The sequence below is a fragment of the Ochotona curzoniae genome, unplaced genomic scaffold (genome assembly GCF_017591425.1).
Source record: "Ochotona curzoniae isolate NIBS_2020 unplaced genomic scaffold, NIBS_Ocur_1.0 contig_2861, whole genome shotgun sequence".
NCBI classification, from domain to species: Eukaryota; Metazoa; Chordata; class Mammalia; order Lagomorpha; family Ochotonidae; genus Ochotona; species Ochotona curzoniae.
The window spans coordinates 1,572,527-1,595,569 of record NW_024465620.1 but is presented as its reverse complement, the minus strand read 5'-3'; the positions used below and the strand labels follow the sequence as shown (position 1 = coordinate 1,595,569).

The following is a 23,043-nucleotide window of genomic DNA, read 5'->3' as shown; positions in this document are numbered from 1 at the left end:
TGTCTACCTGCTGACCATCCCCTGCAAGCTTTAACCTGTTCTCTTTTTTTTTTTTAAAGATTTATTTTTATTATTTTTTTCATTGGAAAGGCGGATATACAGAGAGGAGAGACAGAGAGGAAGATCTTCCGTCCGATGATTCACTCCCCAAGTGAGCGCAATGGCCGATACTATGCCGATCCGAAGCCAGGAGCCTCTTCCGGGTCTCCCACGCGGGTGCAGGGTCCCAAAGCTTTGGGCTGTCCTCGACTGCTTTCCCAGGCCACAGGCAGGGAGCTGGAAGGGAAGAGGGGCTGCCGGGATAGAACCGGCGCCCATATGGGATCCCGGGCGTGCAAGGCGAGGACTTAACCACTTGCGCCACCGCGCCGGGCCCTTAACCTGTTCTCTTGCACCAGCAGCGGGAAAGCTCAAGATTACAGTCTGCCCTGCTTCGTTTGTTTGTTTTGTAATCTGAGACAGCAACAAAGAGGGAAGCGGGAGAGATTCTTTGGTCCTCTGGCTCACTCCCCAGATGGCTACACAAGCTACCAGTATGGGCCAGGCTGAACCAGGAGAGCCATCCAGTCTGTCGAGTGGCCAAGAGGGACCCGAGTCCTTGGGCTATGTCTGCTGTCTCCTCCGGTGCACTGAGGTGGGGGGCAGCTGGCTGGCTCAGAAGTGGGGCACCCAGGATTCCAGCTGGTGTCACCACTAGCAGCTTACCTCGCTATGCCACAAGCATGTCCCTAAAATGTCCTCCTTGTGTCCTGCTGGAATGCTCTAGAAGAGTCTAGCATGCGCTCTTGCAAGGGATGCCTGTATCCCATTTCAGAGTTCCTGGGTCTGCTTTCCATTCAGCTTCCTGTTCTTGGAACCAGGGTAGTGGGGCAGCAAGTTCTGAGGTCCCCACCACCCTTGTGGAAGATCTGGAGGGAGTTCCTAACCCAGCCCTGGCTGTGGTGGGCATTTAGGAAGTGAACCAGCAGATGGAAGATCAGCCTGTCTCTTCCATTGCCACCCTCTCTGCCTTTTAAATAAAAATAAGCAGGTGGTGCTGGCGCTATGGCCTAGCAGCCCCTGGCGAGGCCTGTCACACTGGCTGGAGTCCTGGCCACTCAGCTTCCAATCCAGCTCCCTGCCAATGCACCTGCCTGCCACTCCCGCGAGAGAGGTCATGGTTACTAAGTTCAGCTACTCCATCACCCCCAGGGGCAGCGCCAGTGAGGGACAGGACATTCCAGCCTGCACCTGCCTTCCCCCAGGCACTGGGCCTGATGCTGCCACTCACTGCCAACCCCGGGGTCCGCTGTATACAGAATCTGCCTAGGGGGAGCTTCCCTGTGAGCTGGCAGTGCCACCAGGGTTCCTTGGGCATGCCACCCACACACCCACACACAGATAAATCCAGACACTACAAGTGGTCATGTCTGCTCCCGACAGGCTCAGGGCCAGACTGGGAGACAGCCCTACAGCAAAAGCTGTGTGGGCGTGGGGCTGGGGAGCTGGGAACTGGAGCTCCCGTCCCCTCACTGGCCCCTGGAGGACACTCAGCAGGTGGGAAACAGCCAGCAAACAGCAAGGTTTCACCTGACTCCTGGCCGCAGAGACGGTAGCCATGAGGTCAGCGGCTTTGCCAGGTGGGAGCAGGTTGAAGAGGAAGGAGGTCCCCAGGCTTCCAGGCACAGCAACAGCAGGTGTAGACAGGCTTGGGTTTAGGGGTTTGAGGGGAGAGGTGGCTCCATGGCTGTCACTAGAAAGGACCGATGGCTGCTACCAGGACCACGGATGTGCCCCCGGGGTCCTTCTGCATGGTCTTTGTCTCGCCTGGAGTCCTTACTGGGCACACAACAGCAGCAGGCAGACCCCACGGTGTTGGGAGCTGTCCCATCGAGCCATTGGGAGCCCCTCCACCCTGCCCTGTTTTTGTCTACACAGCGGCCCCACCCGGACGGAAACACCTGCGGCTGGAGGGGGCCGGCCCCCAGCCCCTCGCCGCTGGGCGGTGCCCCCCTGACCCGTCCCTACCCCTTCCTGCGCCTCCGCTCCGGGGAGCCACTTCCTCTGGCAGGAACCCCCGCCCTTGCCGGCCGGGTAAAAGGCAGCGAACTGGCTTGGGGGGCCTGCAGCAGCTCTCTCCTCTCCTCACGGCCCTGTCTCCCAACCCTCGTACCGGTGCTGAGCAATAGACGCTGGTACGGGCTTGGGGGTTCAGGGACCTGGGGACCCCAGCGCCCAGCCAGCGACGACGCAGCGGCTCCTGTGCACCTCCACTCTGGGATGCCCGAGGTGTGTGGTCTGTCCCTCTTCTGCTTTGGGCATCTTTGCCGTTGACCTTACCTGACCCCTTCCCCATCTGCGCCCTTTCCCAAAGTTCCTAGGGCCCTTGGTCTGCAGCCAGCTACTCCCAGGAACAGCACCCACACTGCCCAGGTGTTCCCCCAATCTGGTCCACCTTAGCAGACTCTCTGCTTCACTTCCTGGTCCTTCTCCTTGGCTGTCAGGGGACAGGAGGGTCACCTGGCCTTGCAGTGCGGTATGAAGTGGAAGGGGCACCTGCCTGCTGCCCTGTTGGCCTGCGAGGATCCAGGCCCACATCATTTCCTCTCTGTAGACCTGGACAGAGACCGGTGCTCCCCGGGCAGCCTGCCTGTTTATTTGCACATTACAACGTGACAAGGACAACTGGAGCCGGGGGTGGCTGCACCTCCATACAGGCTGTGCTCAGGGAAGCAGTGCGTCCTCCGGAGGAGCGACTGCCACCTTAGGGGACCCTGCAGGTCCCAGGGAAGCTCTGCCCTCCAAGCAAGAGAACCCACGGCAGCCTGGCAATGCAAAATAACTTTATTTCATGCGGGGGAGAGGCAGCGGCAGCTCAGAACTTCTGGAACTGCTTCTTGGTGCCGGCGGCTTTGGTGACCTTGAGCACGTTGAAGCGCACCGTCTTGCTGAGGGGCCGGCACTCGCCCACCGTGACGATGTCCCCAATCTGCACGTCCCTGTTGGCCGAGTGCACCGTGTCCTCAGGGGGGCTGCCCGGCACCCCTCCCCCTCCCCCAGGCGCCCAGCACAACCGCCCGTCCAGCAGGAGGCGCTCCTGGAGCAGCAGCACCCCGCCCCTTTGCCCAGTGCCGCAGGACGCTCACCTGAAGCAGGGCGACAGGTGCACCGACATGTTCTTGTGGCGCTTCTCAAAGCGGTTGTACTTGCGGATGTAGTGCAGGTAGTCCCGGCGGATGACAATGGTTCTTTGCATCTTCATCTTGGTCACCACGCCTGGGAGGGGGGGGGGAGACAGATGACTCATCAGGACCCCCCTGCCCGACCCCGGCTCCCCTTCCTGGGACAGGGAGTCAGGGACAACCCCCCCTGCCCTGGCCATGTCCGCTTTCGGCATCAGCTCTGCCAAGAGGCTGCGTCGGCAGTGCCCCCTGTGGGCATCCGAAGACCATCGTGATAACAGACATCACCTGCCAGCGGCCCTGGGGCGGGGTCCCCCTTCAGACACCCCTTACCCGACAGGATCCTCCCCCGGATGGACACGTTTCCGGTGAAGGGGCATTTCTTGTCGATGTAGGTGCCCTCAATAGCCTGAAAGAACAAATAGTGGAAAGGTGGGCGCTCAGGCGGCCAGCCCAGGGAACCCCAAAGCGCAAGTGCCAGCGGCCCCCCGCACCTCCTTGGGCGTCTTGAAGCCCAGCCCGATGTTCTTGTAGTAGCGCGGGAGCTTCTCCTTGCCGGTCTCCCCGAGCAGGACCCGCTTCTTGTTCTGGAAGATGGTCGGCTGCTTCTGGTAGGCGCGCTCGGTCTGCAGACACGAGAGGAGGGCACGCGGCCGGTGATCAGGGGACCCCAGGAGCAGGACTCCGGGTGCGCACACGGCGGACTCTGCAGGCCCGAGGAGCCCCCTAAATCCATTTTCCGTACTTCGTCACTCCAAAAAAGCTACACGTTCCCCGCGACTGCACGCCGCTAGCCCAGCGCATGATGCTCGCGGACACCCGTGGGCAGCATGCCGAGCCGGGGTCCCCCGCGCCAGGCGGACACCCGTGGGCAGCACGCCGAGCCGGGGTCCCCCGCTCCGGGCGGACACCCGTGGGCAGCATGCCGAGCCGGGGTCCCCCGCGCCAGGCGGACACTCCGCGCCCCACGCGCCGGGCCAGCCACGGTACCTGAATGTCCGCCATCTTCCCGGCCGCCGGAAGAAGAGAGAGAGCGCAGCGCCGCCGTCCGGGTTTCCTAATGGGCTGAGCGGGGGTCGGAGAGGAAGTGACGCAGAGGAGGCGGGGTCTTCCGATGTGCGCCGGCGCGGCTGAGAAGTCGGGGTGGGAAGCGGCGGACTCTCGCGAGACTCTCAGGCCCTCTCGGGCGCCCAGCAAGCGTTCGTTCAGGGTGGGAAGGCGTGGCCTGCGTGTGTTATCGCGAGAGTTCTCAGGAGGCCGCCATGGTGCCGAGCGCTGCAGGTTCACGTGGGACTCGGGGACCTCATGGCGCGAGCCGACATGGTTGCCGCCATCTTTCTGCCGGGTAGGGAAGCAGGGTGGCCATCTTTGTGAGGGGCGAGGTTCTCAGTGAACGTCTCGTGCCGTCCGTCTGCATTGCCGGCCTGTTGGAAACGCTTGTTGTGTCTCAGAACCTTTAAGCTTCGTTCTGAGTAGGTTCAGGTTTCAGTTGCTCCATGGGGCTGGCTCCTGGCTCTGAACCTGCCCGCCTGCAGAGGAGCGGACCCACTGTGGCAGAGTTGAGCCGCTCTGCTGGTGCCGAGCAGACCCAGAGTGAAGGTGGCCCAGTGCGTTTCACTGTGACGTTGCGGGGAGCCGTGGGTGCCCTGCAGCCTCGTGCCCAGATGCCTGCAGCGGATGGGGTCGGGGAGCCGGGCTGGCAGAGCTGGGGGCTCCGTGCCAGTCTCACCCTGCCTCAGTGGGGCTGGGCTGCAGATACTGCAACACGGGGAAGGGCAGGATTAACTCCCGCTCCCTGGAGCTCCCGAGTGCAGACGCTGGAAGAACCTTGTGGATAAGTGACTTCAGATTTGTGAGGTATGAGGTACAGGCTGGGCACAGGGACCTTAGGTGTGCTGCCAGGTGGGCAGCAGCTTCTGCGTGGCCAGCGGAGGACACCCCACTGGGCTCCCGCCGCAGTGCAGCGCACACCCGAGAAGCGTCAGGTGTTATAGCAGTTCCCGCCGATGTGCAGGCGGGCGTGGCCGCCCCGAGACCCCCACATGAACCTCCCAGCATGTCCACACGCCCCAGTGGGCTGGGAACAGAGCTGGCCGAGGGGCTTGGGGACCAGGCCTTTTGAAGGAGAGCCCATCTTTGTTCTACAGCAGCAGTGGGTCCTCAGCCACAGCATTGGGTGTACACAGCAGTTTGTGTTAACTCCTGGCAACAACTTCCACCTGATTCAACAGGCTCAAGTCTCATTTCCACAAAGACCTCCCTCCAACCCAGCGTCATTGGGTTTCCTCCCAGCTCAGCTCTGCCACTGCCCACGTTGTATCAAGAGCCTGATGTGTAATTCCCTGTTGCTCATGGTGGATGCCCGCATCCTTCACAGGTTCCCTCTGGCAGACAATGCCTAGCAGCCCCTCCATCTGACACCCAAGGGGCCCTGCGGCCCTCCCCCAGCCAGGTGCTGGCCATACTTTGCAGCTGAATCAGAATGAGGCTTCCTGGAACTTGTCAAGCACCGGGCACTGCAGGCCTTGGTGGTACATAGGATTTGGTGTAAAGCTTGAAGCCTCTCCAGGCGGACACATACTGCAGACACACGTTTAAAAAAATAATTTATTTTCATTCTGGTCACAGAACACGAAGTCATGAGGCAGCACCTGTGACCCACCAGCTGCCCACTTTTCAATAAATAACCTTGTAACCTTGTGCAACACCAAGCTCACAGTGCCCAGGCCGTTCCTCCCATTCTACCAGCTGCAGAGTATGGGGGACCATCAGGCTATCAGGTGGGCCTCAGCCCCCCCAGGCGCAACGGGGCCTGCCCTGCAGTGCGGGTTCCAGCTCAGCCCTGCGAACCTTTGCTAAGATGGCCCGGCTCTGCCCCTGGCCAGCCTGTGTGCATTGAGGCCAGTAGCAATGCTGGACCCTGGCGGCGATGGAGGAAGGGCAGGCCAGGCCAAGCATGAGCAACAAAGTCTTTATTGGACTCAGACCAGGAGGCCGTGGGTCTTGAGGACCTCTGTGAACTTGTTGATCTTCTTCTCCACGTTCTTTTCGGCCTGTTTCCGTAGCCTCTGTGGGGTGAGAGGTGGTCAGCTGCTGTCCGGGAGCCCCGCGCCCAGCCCCCCACGCGCCCAGCCCGAGGCTCCAGCCCCCCACGCACCATGAGCTGCTTCTTCTTGCGGTAATGCATCTTGGCCTTCTCCTTCCTCTTCTCCTCCAGCGTGGCCGTCACCGCTTGGTACTTCCAGCCAACCTCGTGAGCCAGGCGTCCCAGGTAGGCAAACTGGAGGCAAAGACAGAGTCGTAAGGACACCCAGCCCTGCACCACAAGAGCAGCCCCACTTCTGACGCTGCTCCCTAGCGGGCCTCGTCCCGCACGCAGGCCAGCGACCGCAGCAAGGTGACCCCACCCCGGGCTCCTGGCATCAGCTGAGCCGTCAGGCGTTCTCGGCATTGCCCGTGGCCTCCGCAGACCATCGTGAGAAACAGACATCATGTGCCAGGCCCAGGCCCCGCACGGCAGGCAACTCCCAGCTCACCTTCCTCGTGGGCTTCAGGCGCACGACCTTGAGGGCTGCAGGCACCACCATCCGCTTTTTCTGTCAGAAAAGGAGACGGTGCTTAGAGATGGGGCGAGGGCGGTCGGGAAGGCAGGCTGGGCAGGTGGCGTCTCAGCCACTGTTGTTCTCACGAGGGTCAAACAATGTAGGTAATGCGGAACATCACGGACGCCGGCCACGCAGCGCCCACGCAGTGCCCACGCAGGGAAGCCGCTCACCTTGTCGTAGGGGGGCGGGATGCCATCAAACACCTTGAGGCGCTCCAGGGCGGCCTGACCACGCTTGGTCTTGTGGGGGAGCATGCCTGTAGGGGTCACACGGGCTGGTCAGCGGGCTCCAACGCTGCCCACCGTCCTGCCCCGGCCAGGGGGCGGCCTCAGATGGTAGTGCATGTAGAGTGATCTCATGGTCGGGAGACTCGAACACGAGTGGGACACGTCCTCATCCCGGGCCGCCCACCTGCCTGGACCCCACCCCGTGCTCGGCACCCCCTCACCTCGCACGGTCCGCCAGAAGATGCGGCTGGGGGCCCGGAAGTGGTAGGGTCCCCGGGAGGGGTTGGTGTTCATTCGCTTGCGCAGGAAGGCCAGGTACTTCACTGGGGAGCGAGGGGAGAGCGTGAGGCGGGTCTGGGGGGGCTCCTCCAGCACCCCGACCCAGCAGACCGGCCCAGCTTACGCTTATTTCTGTAGAAATTGCCAGAGATGTTGATGCCCTCGCAGCGTACGACAACCACCTTGCGGCCTGCAAGAGACCACACACACGTCGCCGCCGGTCAGGGGAGCCGGCCAGCTGCAGCCGCGGCCCCCACGGCCCCTCCCGGAGCTGGGCAGCGGCGGCCACGGCCCGCAGGTCTCAGAGCGGTGCATGGGGTCATCTCACGGTCGTGAGACTCAAACGAAAGATGGTGATTGTTGCTCATCACGGACCTGCCGCCAGCCCGCCAGCCCGCGAGCCACACTTACCCAGCAGCACCTGCTTGGCCACGATGGCCGCCAGGCGGCCCAGGAGGTGGCCGCGGCCGTCCAGCACCAGGACCTGTGGGGCACAAGGCGCGAGCTCAGAGGCACGGTCAGCCTGAGGCGCTCCCCGAGCAGGACCGGGACCCGAACCGGGCGCCCCAGGGACACACCCCACCGGGGCGGGAGCCCGGGACCTCGGCGCGCAGCCGATCTTTGCACCGGGGCGCGAGAGGACCCTGCCCAGCGCTGCCACGCGCAGAGGAAGCCCACCATGTCGGTGCCGCCCGCCTCGTGCTAGAACCCCTCGTCCCAGCGCACGAGGCCGACCCCGTGGCGCCCCGAGGGACCCCAGCACGCCGCGGCCACGCGTGTCCGCAGCCCGACCCGCCCCTGCCGCCCCCGCGCTCCTCTCCGCCACCTGCGGTGTCCCAGCGCACGCAGAGGACGGCCGACGAGCCCCCCGCGTCCCCAGCCGGAGCCCGCCCAGCCCCACGCCGCCCCGGCCGGCAGCAGCCCCGGACCTGCCCCTCCGCCATCTTCGGCAGCCGCCGGGAAAAAGAAGGAGGCTTCGCTGCAGGGTTTCTTATGCCCCGAAACAGGGGCGGAAGAAGTGACGCCACACGGGTACGCCAGGCAGCGTTCTGTCATTTTATTGGCTAGAGTGTTCTGCGCGTGCGTAGTATTGCCGAACTGGAAGGCGGGTCCTTTACGATCTGTCCAATCCGGAGGCCGCACTGCGCGTCCGCCGCTGTGAGAGGTCGGCGGTCACGTGGGGCGCGGAGGCGGCTCCGCCGAGTGGGGCGGTACGGCCGCGCAGCCATGTTTGAGAGGGGCCGCTGAGGGCCTCGCCGCCCTGTCCTCCATCTTTCTGAGGGGCAGCTCAGGCACTTCCACCCTCTTCCCTCCGTCACTTCCGCCCTTAGGCCTCCGACTGCTGCACAGCGCGGCGCTGCCTGCAGGGGGCGCCAAGCTAAGGCGATCCCCGAGCGGCAGCGCATCCCAGGTGCTGGACGTTCGGGTCTTTCGCCTCAGCCTGGTCCCTTGCACCCCTGCCTCCCTGCGACGTCCCCGTGGGGGCCACCCCGGCGAGCTGAACCCCAGTTCTGCCCCCGCCCAGGGTGTCGCTGGCAGCGCAGCCTGGCCGGGCCGGGGTGGGGGAACACGACGCCTGCTGGTGAGGCCAGGCAGCCCAGGCCACCCCATCCCAAGGGTCCCCGTTGTCTTCTAGGATCCCGTGCAGTTGCTGCCTCCCATCCGAGGTCCAGCGTTGCCCCGCGCCGGCCCTGGGGCCCACAAGGGCATTGCATTTGCTGGAAAACCCAAGACTTGGAGACCAAAAGGCCCCACACTCATCCCACCCCCATGTCAACCACAGACAGGCCTGGCCAGGGCAGATCGGGAAGGGGGGTTTATGTCCAGAGTCACGGGGGAAGGGGCTCTGCACAGAGCGGGGCGAGCGACACTGCTGGGGCTGGGTCCTGGCGTGGCCTCCATGCTGGGCAGAGGGCGAAGGAGCCGGCCTCCAGCCTCCGGTCTCTTGGTGCTGCTGGTCCGGGCGGTGGATCCTCTGGCAGGGGATGCCTCAGTGGCCTGTCCTGCAAAAGAACATCAGAAACATGTCTGTCCCGCTGGGCTGGTGGAGGTGGCAAGGGGCAAGCAGGAAGGCTGTGGTCGGGTCTGGCCTGGCACCTCCGCAGACACCTGCTGTGTACCAGGGCTGTGCCCTGCTCCCCAGGACTCCCGTGACCACAGTGAGCTGGGCTGTGACCCGCTGGCACCGTGCCCGCCAGCCACAGGCAAGAGGTGAGCGTGCAAGCTGGCCAAAGCAACCAAGGAAACAGGCTTCCTGGTACTTGTCTCAGCTCACTCAATTCCCATTCCTAGTTAAATTTAGGAAACAAATACTTTGATTATTGGTAAAGTGGTTCAAGAGGCAGGCAGCACCTAAGGGTGGAAGAAAACTCAAGATCACGTCTCCCCCAGAGAAATCATAATTTTGAAAAAAAAAAAAACCACTGGTAAGATATAAGTCTGATAGTTTACAAATGTAGAAACTGTCTCTCCCTGCAGTCATTGGGAAGCTTAGAACCGTTTCCAACAACGGGAGCACGAGGTTCTTCTTTTGCAACTTGAAATTGAAGCCCAGATGGAGTGTTTTCTGATAAAAATCTCTGAGTTGCAGGTTTAAAACACACAATTCTGCAGACATAGCATAAAAAAAATGTGAGCGATCTTGTAATCCCAAAAGCACAGACGGGACAGTGTGGTGGGGCAGCATGTTAAACTGCTACTGGCATCCCACAGTGGAACCTTGTTCCAAGCCGGCTCCCTGCTGCCGTGCCTGGAGCGCACCGGGAGCTGGCCGATGCCCTGGGCCCCTGCCACCCACGGGATGCAGCGCCTGGTCTCTGGCTTTGGCCTGACTGACCCTAAGATTTAATTTTTTAAATAGGGAAGTCAGATATACAGAGAGGAAGAGAGGAAGATCTTCCATCCGATGGTTCGCTCCCCAAGCGGCCGCAATGGCTGGAGCCATGCTGATCTGAAGCCAGGAGGCAGGAGCCTCTTCTGGATCTCCCACTTGGGTACAGGGTCCCAAGGCTTTGGGCCGTCCTCGACTGCTTTCAACTGAGACACGAACTGGCACCCATATGGGATGCCAGTGCAGGCAAGGTGAGGACTTTAGCCACTAGGCTACCACACCAGGCCCTGTAACTGCCTGTCAAATGCTATTGCTACTAACAGACACAAGGATTGCATGTTGAGGTGACAACTTAAATGCACTGATACAATAACATATATTAAACACAATGGCTTTTTCCTTTCCTTTTTTTTGTTAATGTGGGTAAGAGGAAATTTAAATTGCCTGTGGTTTGTGGTCTACTTCCATTCGCTTGGCCGCGGGCTGAGGTGGAAGGGTTATTTTTGGAGGCTTGTGTGCGGATGAGGAAAGGAGGGCAGGAGAGCGAGGGCCAGGGTCTGCTCTGCCCCTCCCCATGTGGGGACAAGAGGGGCAGCATTTGGCGAGGGAGGCAGGGGTGAGGGATGTGGTGGGGCAACAGTCTAGGTCTCCACCGGCAGCACTGACATCCCATATGGGCACCGGTTCGTGTCCCGCCTGCTCCACTTCCCATGCAGCTCCCTGCCTGTGACCTGGGAAAGCAGTCCAAGGTGGTCCAAAGCCTTGGGACCCTGCACCCGCGTGGGAGACCCAGAGGAAGCCTCTGCCTTCTGATTGGCTCAGCCCCAGTTATTGCCACCATTTACAGAGTGAACCAGCTCTGTCTCGCTCAGTAATTCAAGTAAAACAAATGAATCTTTACCTAGTAATAATAATAAAGAGCAGCAGCTTGTGGAAGAGGTGAGCCTATTTGTGGCAAAGCCCAGCACCAAGCCTGGACTGCCAGGGCGCTGGCCTGTGTGAGCCGCTGGGGTCCCTCCCCTGCTTCTTCCTCTAGACGCCCCCTCCTGTCCCACCCCCGGTTCCTCCTGCCTCATGGCTTCCCTCTGCGCCCTCCGCCCTGTGCAGCCTCACCTGCAAGGACCAGAAGGCCCGCTCTGTCACACGTGGAAGGCTTACCCACGGGCTGCCGTCCCACTCCAGCCCCTCACTCATTAGATCACCCCATCTTGCTGCCCCTCAGGCCCCCCATCTCACCTGCCAGACCCAAGGCCACCATGCCCGTGGCTGCGCCAAGCCTGACTGAAAGAGTTAATTGTCAAGTTGACTGTGTGCCTGGAAGTCTGCATCCAGAAAGAAACGCGCCTGCACCCTGGTACAAGAAAACTCAGCTTCCTGAAACACCCGGAAGCAGACAGGACTGGGCGGGATCTTGCAGTTTGGGGATGTAGGGAAAGGCTGCTACCCCAGGCCTGCTGCTTACCGCCATCTGCACTGAAGGGCCAGGGCCGGAGTCCTGAGCCCGCACTTTGTCAATCTGCCTGCTTTCTGCTCTGTGTCACGGAAAAGCCTCTCACCACGGCTTTGTCCCCTGTCACGTAGCTACTCATTCCCACGTAGATACTTGCTATAAAAACCCTCACGGATTTTGTTCAAGGCGAGAGGTGGCCGCCCGGCTGCAGAGTGAGATCATTTCACGTGCCTTGGAGTCTTGCTCGATTTCTTTGAACCCCAACAACTGGCGCCCATCGTGTGCAGCTCGCCAAAGGCAGTGAAAGCGAAACGACTCCGGACGCTCCAAGGTAAGCAAACTTTCGGCACGTCATTTAAAATGGGCAATTCTAGTTGAGTCTGGGAGCAACGTGTGCGCCTTCTGCAGGTTTGCTGCAGGGAACTGGAGTCGAGGTAAAAGGACTGAGTACAGTGCTTCGCTTTCTTTCATTACTAAGCATTGTTGTGGGTTTCATCCTTCTGGCGGACGTGTCACTTCTAAGGAATAGAAAAGGTATTAGGAGCTCGCACAAGAGCCGAGCAACAAGGAGGAAGAATTCCTGTGAAAGTGTGAACTGCAGGCTCTCCATTTCCTGTCACAGACTGCACCTTTTGCTCTTGAAGAAGAGGGCAAGTAGGGCCTGGCACAGTAGCCTAGCTGTTAAAATCTTTGCCTTGCATGCGCTGGCATCCATAGGGATATCAGTTTTACTCCCAGCAGCTCCACTTCCCATCCAGCTCCCTGCCTGTGGCCTGGGCAAGCAGTTGAGGACGGCCCAAAGCCTTAGGAGCCTGCCCCGTGTGGGAGACCCAGAGGAAGCTCCGGGCTCCAAGTTTGAAATCAGCATGGCTCCAGCTGTTGCGGCTGCTTGGGGAGTGAATCATCGGATGGAAGATCTTCCTCTCTGTGTCTCCTCCTCTCTGTATATCTGACTTTCAAAAAAAATCCTATTTGCCTGGCAAGGGTTTACTTGTTGTTGTTGTTTTAAAGATTTATTTATTTTTATTGCAAAGTCAGATAGAGAAGAGGAGAGACAGAGAGGAAGATCTTCCGTCCCATGATTCACTCCCCAAGTGACCACAATGGCCTGAGCTGCACCGAGCCTAAGCCAGGAGCCCAGATCCTCTTTCTGATCTCCCAGGCGGGTGCAGGGTCCCAAGGCTTTGAGCCGTCCTCGACTGCTTTCCCAGGCCACAGGCAGGGCGCTGGATGGCAAGCTGTGCTTCCGGGATTAGAACAGGTGCCCATATTGGATCCTGGCTCGTTCAAGGCGAGGATTTAGGCCACTAGGCCATGGCGTCTGGCCCTGGCATGATTTTACTTGTTCCCTGCAATATTTTGGGGCCCGAGTCAGAGGGCAGTGACCATCCTGAGCTGCAGATCCTGGCTTGGCAGTCCGGGGAAGCCACTGTGATGATTAACACGGCCCCAGCAGCCGAGCCAGGAACCCTGGTCACGGCATTTGCACTGGCCTTTACTGAAAGGCAGCATCCGGGGAGTTGCCATTCTGAGGAGTCACAGGGCTTGGGAGCCTGGCTGCTGGAGGCAAGGCCGTGAGGACATCGCTGTGGCCGTCAGGTGTCCGCCTTTTGGGTGACTGTCATTTGTCTGTCTCGATGTCTGACTTTTTGTTGGAACTGATTCTACGTGTGTGGTGCACAAATGAAGCTGCCAGTCAGACGCCTGGAGCGCGTGTGTATTCTGCAAAGGAAAAGGCGCTCTCTTCTGGAAACCCTGCCTGCTTTCAGTGCCCCTGGAGACTGAGGAGGCATGAATCCACAATAAATACAGGGTTATGCCACGCTGCCAGCTAGAGTTAGTTTAGCTGACAATCTCAAAATCGTGAGCGTGCATCAGTGTGTGTGTGAGGAAATGTTACACCTTTCCCTTACTGGGGACTAGCTTTTTGAGTTTTCTGAAACAACAACGAAAATATTTAGAAGGCAAATGTGCTTGTCTCTATGAGCCATACGTCATCTTGGTACAATTAGTAGATTTAGATTGGGCAAAAGTAAAAGCTTGTTTGGGTCTGTGGAGAAGCAGATGGCTCTTGTTGTATGGATCCAGCCACAGTTGTTTGGGATCTGATTACTTAAAAGCTTTCTTATAATCCAGTTTTGTATTCTGTTCTATCAATATTGATATATCACCTGAAAAAACTTGACAAGTTTATGTCATTAAGGACATAAAGTAACTTCAACCAACTGATTACAGTTTTTCAAACGTGTCTTAAGACCTAAAACTGTCGCTGAACCTGATTGGTCGGTGTGTCCTAGACTAAGCTTGCTAACTCGGTTTGGACGCCTTGGTTCATGTAACTTAAGTTTCTGATAGGCTGATTTTAAAATATTTTAAGTCACTGATATATTTACTCTGGTTTGATTCTCATTGCTTTCTCTAATATACAGTTTAGTTTTAAGTTTTTTTTAAAGATTTATTTATTTTTAATGGAAAGTCAGATATACAGAGAGGAGAGACAGGAAGTGGAGCTGCCAGGACTAGAACTGGCGCCCATGTGGGATCCCAATGCATTGAAGGCAAGGATTTTAGCTGCGAGGCTATTTTGCCAGGCCCTAGCTTTAATTGTTAAACTGTGCTCCTGTCTCCAACTTGTAGCAGGCATTTCATTAGACTTTTGGGAAACTGTTTTTTAAAACTGCTGTTTGATACTTTTCATATATTTTCCCCGAGTGTAAGCAACCTGGTGGCCCAGACTTGTTGAATGTGCACACTAAACAGACAGTCATTTTTTAATACTAATAAATAGATAATAAAAAGGGTTTGCTGGGGCCTGGCACGATAGCGTAGTGGTTAAGGTCCTTGCCTTGCATGTCCACGATCCCATATGAGTGCTAGTTCTAATCTCGGCAGCTCCACTTCCCATCCAGCTCCCTGCCTGTGGCCTGGGAAAGCAGTCGAGGACGGCCCAAAGCCTTGGGACCCTGCACCCGCGTGGGAGAGCTAGAGGAAGTTCCTGGCTCCTGGCTTCAGATTGGCGCTGCTCCAGCTGTTGCAGTTGCTTGGGGAGTGAACCATTGATGGAAGATCTTCCTCTCTGTCTCTCCTCCTCTTTATGTATCTGACTTTCCAATAAAAATAAATCTTTTTAAAAAGTCCAAAAAAAACTTTTCTAAAACCATAAAGACAGATAATGAGCCAGTTTATAAATCTGAAAAATATTTAACATTAAAAATAAATAAATAAATAAATGTGAAACGACTAAAAAAAATCTAACATTTTAACAACAATATAACATTAGCCCTTTCACTGGTATTCCTTATAATTCTTAATATCAAGCCATTGTTGAATGTTCCCATGCTACATTAAAAATACTCTTTTTAAAGCAAAAAAAAAGAGGAGAAGGAACCCCAAGTACCTAAACACAAACCAATGAAAGCATTATTCAGAAGATGGAGCACCACAGTAAATGCGCTTTAGCACTCTCCATCTCCACAGACAGACAGGAAACAGACTCACGGAAAAGCGGACGGAAGGGTTTGGGGTGAGGTTTTGGGTGCAGACACTGGAGAACGCCGGAGAGGGAGGAAGAGAAGGCACAGGTTTAACATTGGAGATACGGAGCCCCGTGGCTGGGGTGCGAGCTTTGTCCTTACCTGTCCCTGTAACTTCTAGAAATACCCGACTAGCTAATTTGCCTGCCTAGGGTCAACTAAAACGACTCGCACAAGAAGGCACAGACAGCCGAGAAAGGAGGCAATCTCTGAACGCTGGACCGCTTTCCTTGGCGATGCTAGCTGTTACCACGGTAACCTCCTCTGAGGCAAGCAATGGTACTGATTGGAGTTGGATTCCTAACCCACCTCTCAACCGACCCGCACCCTGGGCGGGCGCCAAGTCCCGTATACGTGCATGAACTATCTGGTTGCCAGGTCCTCATGATCTCAGGGGACCTCGTAAACCCGGAGAAGAGGGGATGATATCAAATGAGACTCATCAGACAGGTCCGATGGCATGCCCCTCTGCACAGGCTGTGAGGAACGCTGCGGACATGCATGTGGGAGTCATGCCCGATGGCTCGTAAGACTGAGAAAATACCTCACGGCCCGGTACGCTGGCACTTGCAAGTGCCCAGGATCCCATATGGGTGCCGGTTCTAATCCTGGCAGCTCTACTTCCCATCCAGTCCCTGCCTGTGGCCTGGGAAAGCAGTCGAGGACGGCCCAAAACCTTGAGACCCTGCACCCGCATGGGAGACCCAGAAGAGGTTCCTGGCTCCTGTCTTTGGATTGGCGCAGCTCTGGCCGTTACAACCAAGAGTGAATCAATGAATGGAGCTTGGGGAGCGAATCAGTGGACGGAAGATGTTCCTCTCTGTCTGACTTTCCAATAATAAATAGATAAATAGATAAGTAACCCATGTAGGTATTTGGCTGCCAGGTGATTGTCCAGACCCTGAACAGAAAACCCAAATATCACCCTCCTTGGCATGATTCTTCATGGAGTGAAGAAGAGATTTAAGACATTTATAGCATTAGTTACTGCTATCCTCGGCATTGTTGCCATTAGTACAACTGCATTGCATCAGTTGGTACAACAGCCCACGCGTCCAGCAGTGTCCTGTATAATACAATGCTGCTGTAGCGTCAGTATGTTCATGCTTCGTAATTCACAAGAAGGGGAGAATGGAAGGGCTGATTGTCAAGGTGACTGTGTGCCTGGAAGTCTGCATCCAGAAAGAAACGCGCCTGCACCCTGGTACAAGAAAACTCAGCTTCCTGAAACACCCGGAAGCAGACAGGACTGGGCGGTATCTTGCAGTTTGGGGATGTAGGGAAAGGCTGCTACCCCAGGCCTGCTGCTTACCGCCGTCTGCACTGAAGGGCCAGGGCCGGAGTCCTGAGCCCGCACTTTGTCAATCTGCCTGCTTTCTGCTCTGTGTCACGGAAAAGCCTCTCACCACGGCTTTGTCCCCTGTCACGTAGCTACTAATTCTCACGTAGATACTTGCTATAAAAACCCTCACGGATTTTGTTCAAGGTGCTTGTTCAAGGCGAGAGGTGGCCGCCTGGCTGCAGAGTGAGATCATTTCACGCTCCTTGGAGTCTTGCTTGATTTCTTTGAACCCCAGCCCTGCCTCTCCTTGGGCAGGAGGTGACTCTGCTCCACCTCTCCCCTCACGCCCTGTCTCCCCTGTCTCTTCCCACAGCCTGATCTCTCCAGGCCCCTCACTGCTCACGCCTGCCATGGCTCCCTGTTTTCCGAACGGCAGCGCCCTTGGCCAGGTCTTGCTGGCCCCCACCACATGCTAACACCCCGTCAGGTCAGTACCCCACAAGCAATACAACTTGGGGTGTAGAGGTAGGGTGCACTTTACAGCACCCCCACGGCTGGCTCACCTGCTCCCCAGGGTAGGACATCCTCCACCTCGCCCTTCGCCATTGCAAGCACCAGGCCGCGGCCAGCAGCACGAGGGCCACGGGCAGGAGCAGCAGCAGCAGCAGGGGCGGAGCAGGCGCCGGCCGCGCTGTGGCCTCCAGGGCCCCGGGACTCCGTGGAGGCGGGAGGGTGGAGGATTCTGAGGAGAGAGGAGAAGGGGTGGTCAGGAGAGGGGAGAGAGGCCTGCCTGGCAGTGCTGGCTTCTGTGTGCCTCAGTTTCCTCACCTGTAAAATAGGTTTAGTCACTTGTGTTACCTCGGGAAGGTGTCACAAAAATCAAATGTCAACAGCAGTTACCGAGGGTCGGCTCACAGAGAGGGTCCCCATCCAACACTGGGTCACTCCCTGACGGCCACGATGGCCGCGACCCGAGCTGAGAGCTGGCACTCCATCCAGGTCGCCCACGTGTGTGACAGGGTCAGGCTGCCTGTCATCTGCTGTGTCCCAGGCTGGAGGAAGCTGGGGCCGGGGGGCCAGAGCTGTGCGTGGGGCCTGACGCAGGGCGTGGGTCGTAACCATCAGGCTGCGCAACAAGCCCCGCGTGCCAGTTTAGGATGGAGCACGTTCATTTCTAGAGTTCAGGAATCCATGCGTTCACGGCCCCCAGTGCTTGGGACCCTGTACTCGCAAGGGACACTGAGCACGGCGCCTGGCCTGGCCCGTGCTCGGCTGTTGAAGGCATTTCGGGGAGTGAACCAGCATATGGGAAATGTTCTCTCCCTCTCTCCTTTTAAAGATTTAGTTATTTGTATCGGAAAGTCAGACTTACAGAGAGGAGGAGAGACAGAGAGGAAGATCTTCCATCTGCTGGTTCACTTCCCAAGTGGCTGCAAAGGCTGGAGCTTAGCCAATCCAAAGCCAGGAGCCAGGAGATTTTTCTGAGTGAGTGCAGGGTCCCAAGGCTTTGGGCCATCCTTGACTGCTTTCCCACAAGCAGGGAGCTGGATGGGAAGTGGGGCTGCTGGGATTAGAACCGGCACCGCATGGGATCCCAGCGTATGCAAAATGAGGACTTAGCCACTGGGCTACTGTGCCAAGCCCCGCCCCTCTCTTTTTAAAATAAATAAAATAGGGCTGTTGCGACCACTTGGGAAGTGAATCAGCGAACAGAAGGTCTTCCTCTGTGTCTCTCCTGCTCTCCGTATAACTGACTTTCCAATAAAAATAAATAAATCTTTAGAAAAAAAAAAAAAAAAGAAAGAAAAGACAGACTTACAGCGAGAAGGAGACAGGGAAAGATCTCCCATCTGCTGGTTCATCCCTTAAATGGCTGCAACAGCCGGAGCCAAGCTGATCTGAAGCCAGGAGCCAGGAGCTTTCCCCAGGTCTCCCACACCAGTGCATGGTCCCTTGTTCTCCAGGTCATAAGCAGGGAGCTGAATGGGAAGCAGAGCATCTGGGACACAAACTGGCGCCCCTATGGGATCCCGGCAGTTGCAAGGTGAGGTTTTAGGTAATAGGCCTTTGCACTGGGCCCATAAAAACATCTTTTTTACAAAGCGATCACATATAAATTGAGGTCCTAACTCCAGCACCCTCGAACGTGACCTTCTTTGGAACTGTGCTCTTGCTGAAAGCCACAAGTTCACGCGGGGTCATCGATGGCTTTGATCACGTACCACCTCACCTCACCAAGAGGGGACATTGGGACACAGACATGCAAACACGCGGACGGCCATCGGCCAGCCGGGAGCACGGCTGGAACGGACCCCTCCCTCTCGCCGTGCACACCTGAGCTTGGCGTTGAGTCTAAGTGGCTGGCAGCATCACCAGGGCGGTAGTTCTTGGCCATGCCAGGCTGCGGACACGGGCAGCCGACCCCAGCACATGCTCCCATCCTGAGTGCCCGGTGCCTCACATGATCAGTGGGGCGTTTATATAGATCCCGACCCTCCTCCCAAACACTTTAAAACAGTTATTTATGTATCCGACGACAGGCAGAGCATCACAGAGAGGGAGCCCTTTGGGAACCAGCTCATATCCTAAATGGCTGCAATGGCTGGGGCCTGGCTTGAAGTCGGGAGCCAGGAACCCCATCCGGGTCTTCCATGGGAATGCAGGCGGCCAAGGATTGCACCAGCAGGGAGCGGGATGGGAAGTCAGTCAGGTGGGACTGGAACTGGTGCCCATATGGGATGCCACGGTCACAGGCAGCGGCTTAACTCGCAGTGCCAACCTCCCTCCTGTATACATCCTGACGACTTACGGCCGCTCATGTAAAGTGATGCTGTGGTTTGTAGCTGCTGGTTGGGACGACTCGGGGGTGACGCTCAGGATGGAGGCCTGTGCCTGATCAGGTGTGAGGGCTTTGTGTTTGGATGGGAGGAGCCCGTGGGCACGGAGGGGACATGCAGGTTGCTGGGAGGGTCTGACCCAGCTCCGTGGAGTCCAGCAATGCTAGTTCCCAGGTTAGCTTTCAGATTGCGATTCGTGTTAAGTACGGGGAGACTGGGCGAGTGAAGCAAAAAAAGAAAATTCATGCAACAACCTATGCCTTCCTGTGTTCTAACTCTTCATAGAGGGAGAAGTGGACCTTGCAGAACTCGTTAAAAATAAAAAAGCAGTAAAAGTATTCGGGGTGGGGGTGGGGAAGGCGCTGAAGTACCATGGTGTAGCAAGTTAAGCCGCTACCTTTGGAACCTGCATCTCATTTAGACACTGGTTCGAGTCCTGGCTGTTCCACTTTCAATCCAGCTCCCTGCTTGTGACCTTGAAAAGCACTCGAGGACGGCCCAAAGCCTTGGGACCCTGCACACGCGTGGGAGACCTGGGAGAGGCTCCTGGTTCTTGGCTTCAGATTGGCGCAGCTCTGGCCATTGCGGCCACTAGGGGGTGAACCAATGGATGGTTCTCTGACTCTCTCGATGCCCATGTCTATGGGTCCATGCCACCCACACACACAGGAGCCCCGGATGGAGCCCTGGCTGCTGGCATCAGCTAACGTCGCATCTGAGGGAGGAAGCCAGCAGATGGGCCTCTTTCGTTGTGTCTCTCTTGCTCTGCGTTTGTTTCAGATGGATAAAAAAAAAAAAAAAGTAAAAATCCCTGAATCTCAAGAAAAAAATCCTTGTGACCTGCCTGTAGGCTTTTTCCAAGAAAGAAAAAAATTCTTTTCAAGCGTGGCTCCTGGGAAATTTAAAGCCACGGCTCCCCCTTTCTCTGGGTCTGTCCTTGAGAAACAGGTGAGGATGGCTCCTTTTAGCTGAGGTCCAGAGGGGGCATCAGCGGGCGCGGGGTGAGCTCCGAGGGGCGCGGAGCTGGGAAGAGCCGAGGGCCCAGCTCCGAGGGCTGCGCTGGGGGGCTAGGGGCCTTTACCCGGCTGACACTGCAGCTCCAGGCAGCGGGAGAAATTGCGTCGGGTAATCCAGGGCTTCAGCGCCAGCAGCTGCGCCGAGGTGTCCTGCAGGAGGTGCGAGATGTTGGTCTGGACGAAGCGAAGACAGCTGGGGAGGGGCTGAGGGTGGGGAGGACACGTCAGGACCGCAGCAGCCAGCCTTCCTTCCCCGCAGGCCACGCCCAGCACGGCCCAGAGATGCTGACCATCCATCTCCCTGGGGACCGAGAGGCTGGGTGGTCCCGCTCCAGACCACCCAAGCTGCCTTGGGCATCTCCAGGAGGGGCCGGGTCAGCTTGGTCTCCAGCCCCCAGGGAGCAGCTGGGGATCCACTCTCTCCTTCCCACACAGCCCGCGGGGCTCACCTGGAAGGCACATGAGGTTACAAAGTAGATCTCGGTGTTGACCGCCTCCAGGAGGACCAGCATCTTGGCCCCAGCCACCGCCTTGAGCCGCTCCAGGCAGCGCTGGGCCAGCACCAGCCGCCAGAGTGCCCTGCAGAGCTCTTCCTGTGGGGGATCCATGAGCTAGGGCTTGAGGGAGGAGGGGCTGGACCCCGGGTGTGGGGGAGGAGGGGCTGGACCCCTGGGCCTGAGGGAGGAGGGGCTGGACCCCTGGTCTGAGGGAGGAGGGGCTGGACCCCTGGTCTGAGGGATGAGGGGCTGGGCTGGACCCCGGGTGTGAGGGAGGAGGGGCTGGACCCCTGGTCTGAGAGATGAGGGGCTGGGCTGGACCCCTGGGAGTGAGGGAGGAGGGGCTGGACCCCTGGGAGTGAGGGAGGAGGGGCTGGACCCCTGGTCTGAGGGAGGAGAGGCTGTGGCAGAAGCTGCCCAGGGCAGGGAGTTTGCTCGCTAGCCAGGTCCCTGCAGCGGTGGTGCCACTGCAGTCAGTCCCACCTGGATCCCACGCCCCACCCATCATGACTCACGTCTTGCAGGTTGGAGGCCACTGTGACTGGATAGTCTTGCAGCAGGTAGTCAGACTGGGGGGAGGGGGTAGGAACAAGACCTGGCTGAAATTGGGGGGGTACACTCAGAGACTTGAGCAGACACCCAGGGAGAGGGGACAGGGAGCGCCCAGGTGCAGAACCTCAGACCCCAGCACTGCCCGCCGGGTTGGGGGTGAGGGTGGGCGGCTCACCAGCTTGCTGATGGTGACAGCAAAGTTGGAGGAGATGGGGCTGTGGTCGAAGGAGCAGTCCGGGGTCCCGCGGAGGCTGGGGCTCAGCAGCAGCAGCAGCAGCAGCAACCACTGCAAGGGACGTTGCATGGGGGTCTGCGTGCAAGGTCCACCCGGTCCCTGCTCCAGCCCCACGCGACTGCAGCACTGGCAAGTCCCGCCTGTGCCCCGCTCCCCTCCGTGGCTCTCCATCCTCCTCTGTGCGCTCCCGGGCATGTTTGGCTTGCCTCTGCCCACTGCCCCACCATGACAGCAACCCCGGTGCACCTCCACGAGGCGTCCCCATGACCCCACCTTGTGGCCCCTGCTAATACGCACGGTTGGGCTCCGGGCTGGCGCCAGCACTGTCATCTCGGCCGGGGGCCCCTCATGCCTGTGGCTGGGTCTTGAAGGGACAGAAGTGCAAGTCTGGGACCGCCAGCCTGCGTCTCTCCCGCCCAGGCACCTCCCCGCTCCTCCCTCGGCCCCTTGATGTGGCTGAGCTTCCGCCTCCCACTCCCCCAGGCTTCCTGCGTGAGCCCCAGTTTCGGTGAAAACTCCTCATCTCCCTTTCCAGGAACCCCGGCGTCCGGTCCCCGGAACCCTCCACCCCCCATCAGGGGACCCCTGCTCCCCCAGTCCCAGAGGTGGGGACCCCAGTCCCGCCCCTCAGGGACCTGAAATCCAGTTTCCCTCACGCACCAGGCTTGCCCCAGCTGGGTGTGGAGGGTCAAGCTGGGTGACAGCCAGAGACCGAAAGTGAAAGGAAATATTCTTGGGGGGGGGGGGCAGATGGTGAGCAAGGGTGGAAATAGGGCAGGAGGGAGGGCGCCCCCTGGTGGTGTCAGCTGGAGCCCATGCGGTCTTCTGTGCTGGAGGTGGGTGGACCCCAGGAGGGCATACCTGATACTTAGTGAATCGGGGTAGACCCATGTCTGTGGCTGGACAGAAGCAAGGCGTGCAGAACGAGGAGCAGGTCCCTCTGCACGATTCGTCTTTGCTGTGATCTCTCCGACCTGGCCTCCCCCTCCTCTCCATCCCAGCCCCAGTGGTTGGGACCTGGGAGTCATCCTCCCTGCCCCAGGGCCTTTGCACTGACTGCGTGCTGGAGCAGGCTGACTCCCTTCTCATTCAGCTGTTTGCCATAACACCTCCTGGCAAAACCCCTCCTGCTCGCTGGACCCTCTGCTCCTCCCCTGCCAGAACACCTCACCACTTAGTTCTTCTTCACCATCACATGCCGTCAGGAGGACACGGGCTCCAGAGGGCTCACGATGCTGCTGACTGCCCCAGCATCCACAACAACGCCCAGCCGGCAGCAGGTGCTCGCTGGTTACATGAACGCTCAAAGGGGCTAATCAGTTTCATCAATTGCTAGGAATCAGCTTTTATTTATTTATTTCATATTTATTTTATTTTCACTGGAAAAGCAGATATACAGAGAGAAGGACAGACAAAGATTTTCCATCCATTGGTTCACTCCCCAAGCGGCCGCAACGGCCGAAGCCAAACCAATCCGAAGCCAGGAGTCAGGAACTTCTTCCAGGTTTCCCACATGGGTGCAGGGTCCCAAGGCTTTGG

General features: G+C 58.2%; 3 protein-coding genes and 5 non-coding genes across 17 annotated transcripts; all 8 read right to left on the bottom strand.

Moving 5' to 3' along the window:
* Positions 1-2,805: 2,805 nt before the first annotated feature.
* RPS11 (ribosomal protein S11) lies at positions 2,806-4,258 on the bottom strand. Its single transcript, XM_040977971.1, has 5 exons — positions 4,152-4,258; positions 3,656-3,787; positions 3,495-3,570; positions 3,126-3,255; positions 2,806-2,978 (listed from the first exon to the last, which is right to left on the bottom strand). The coding sequence occupies exons 1-5, from the start codon at positions 4,164-4,166 to the stop codon at positions 2,855-2,857; spliced, it is 477 nt and encodes a 158-aa protein (XP_040833905.1). The 5' UTR covers positions 4,167-4,258; the 3' UTR covers positions 2,806-2,854.
* Positions 3,367-3,454, bottom strand: LOC121155185. The gene has a single exon (XR_005883628.1). It is a non-coding gene; the product is annotated as a small nucleolar RNA SNORD35 (small nucleolar RNA).
* Positions 4,259-5,750: 1,492 nt separating the features above from the next.
* RPL13A (ribosomal protein L13a) lies at positions 5,751-8,246 on the bottom strand. Of its 3 annotated transcripts, none has more exons than XM_040977970.1 (8): positions 8,202-8,246; positions 7,684-7,756; positions 7,397-7,462; positions 7,215-7,316; positions 6,937-7,022; positions 6,698-6,757; positions 6,319-6,441; positions 5,751-6,229 (listed from the first exon to the last, which is right to left on the bottom strand). In XM_040977970.1, the coding sequence occupies exons 1-8, from the start codon at positions 8,214-8,216 to the stop codon at positions 6,143-6,145; spliced, it is 612 nt and encodes a 203-aa protein (XP_040833904.1). In that variant the 5' UTR covers positions 8,217-8,246; the 3' UTR covers positions 5,751-6,142. The 3 variants fall into 3 exon arrangements, with proteins under 3 accessions (XP_040833904.1, XP_040833901.1, XP_040833902.1); XM_040977967.1 differs by having other exon boundaries at positions 7,694-7,756; positions 8,202-8,238; XM_040977968.1 differs by lacking the exon at positions 7,397-7,462 and having other exon boundaries at positions 7,694-7,756; positions 8,202-8,238.
* LOC121155186 lies at positions 6,575-6,659 on the bottom strand. Its single transcript, XR_005883629.1, has one exon. It is a non-coding gene; the product is annotated as a small nucleolar RNA SNORD35 (small nucleolar RNA).
* On the bottom strand, positions 6,823-6,892 carry LOC121155182. Its single transcript, XR_005883625.1, has one exon. It is a non-coding gene; the product is annotated as a small nucleolar RNA SNORD34 (small nucleolar RNA).
* LOC121155193 lies at positions 7,089-7,173 on the bottom strand. Its single transcript, XR_005883635.1, has one exon. It is a non-coding gene; the product is annotated as a small nucleolar RNA Z195/SNORD33/SNORD32 family (small nucleolar RNA).
* LOC121155194 lies at positions 7,568-7,650 on the bottom strand. The gene has a single exon (XR_005883636.1). It is a non-coding gene; the product is annotated as a small nucleolar RNA Z195/SNORD33/SNORD32 family (small nucleolar RNA).
* An 825-nt stretch (positions 8,247-9,071) lies between the features above and the next one.
* Positions 9,072-22,208, bottom strand: FLT3LG (fms related receptor tyrosine kinase 3 ligand). Of its 8 annotated transcripts, none has more exons than XM_040977959.1 (8): positions 22,165-22,208; positions 21,778-21,868; positions 21,445-21,555; positions 21,233-21,316; positions 20,670-20,813; positions 20,286-20,424; positions 16,931-17,109; positions 9,072-9,275 (listed from the first exon to the last, which is right to left on the bottom strand). In XM_040977959.1, the coding sequence occupies exons 2-8, from the start codon at positions 21,832-21,834 to the stop codon at positions 9,102-9,104; spliced, it is 888 nt and encodes a 295-aa protein (XP_040833893.1). In that variant the 5' UTR covers positions 21,835-21,868; positions 22,165-22,208; the 3' UTR covers positions 9,072-9,101. The 8 variants fall into 8 exon arrangements, with proteins under 8 accessions (XP_040833893.1, XP_040833899.1, XP_040833900.1 ...); XM_040977965.1 differs by having other exon boundaries at positions 20,286-20,370; XM_040977966.1 differs by having other exon boundaries at positions 20,286-20,370; positions 21,233-21,286.
* Between the last annotated feature and the right edge of the window lie 835 nt (positions 22,209-23,043).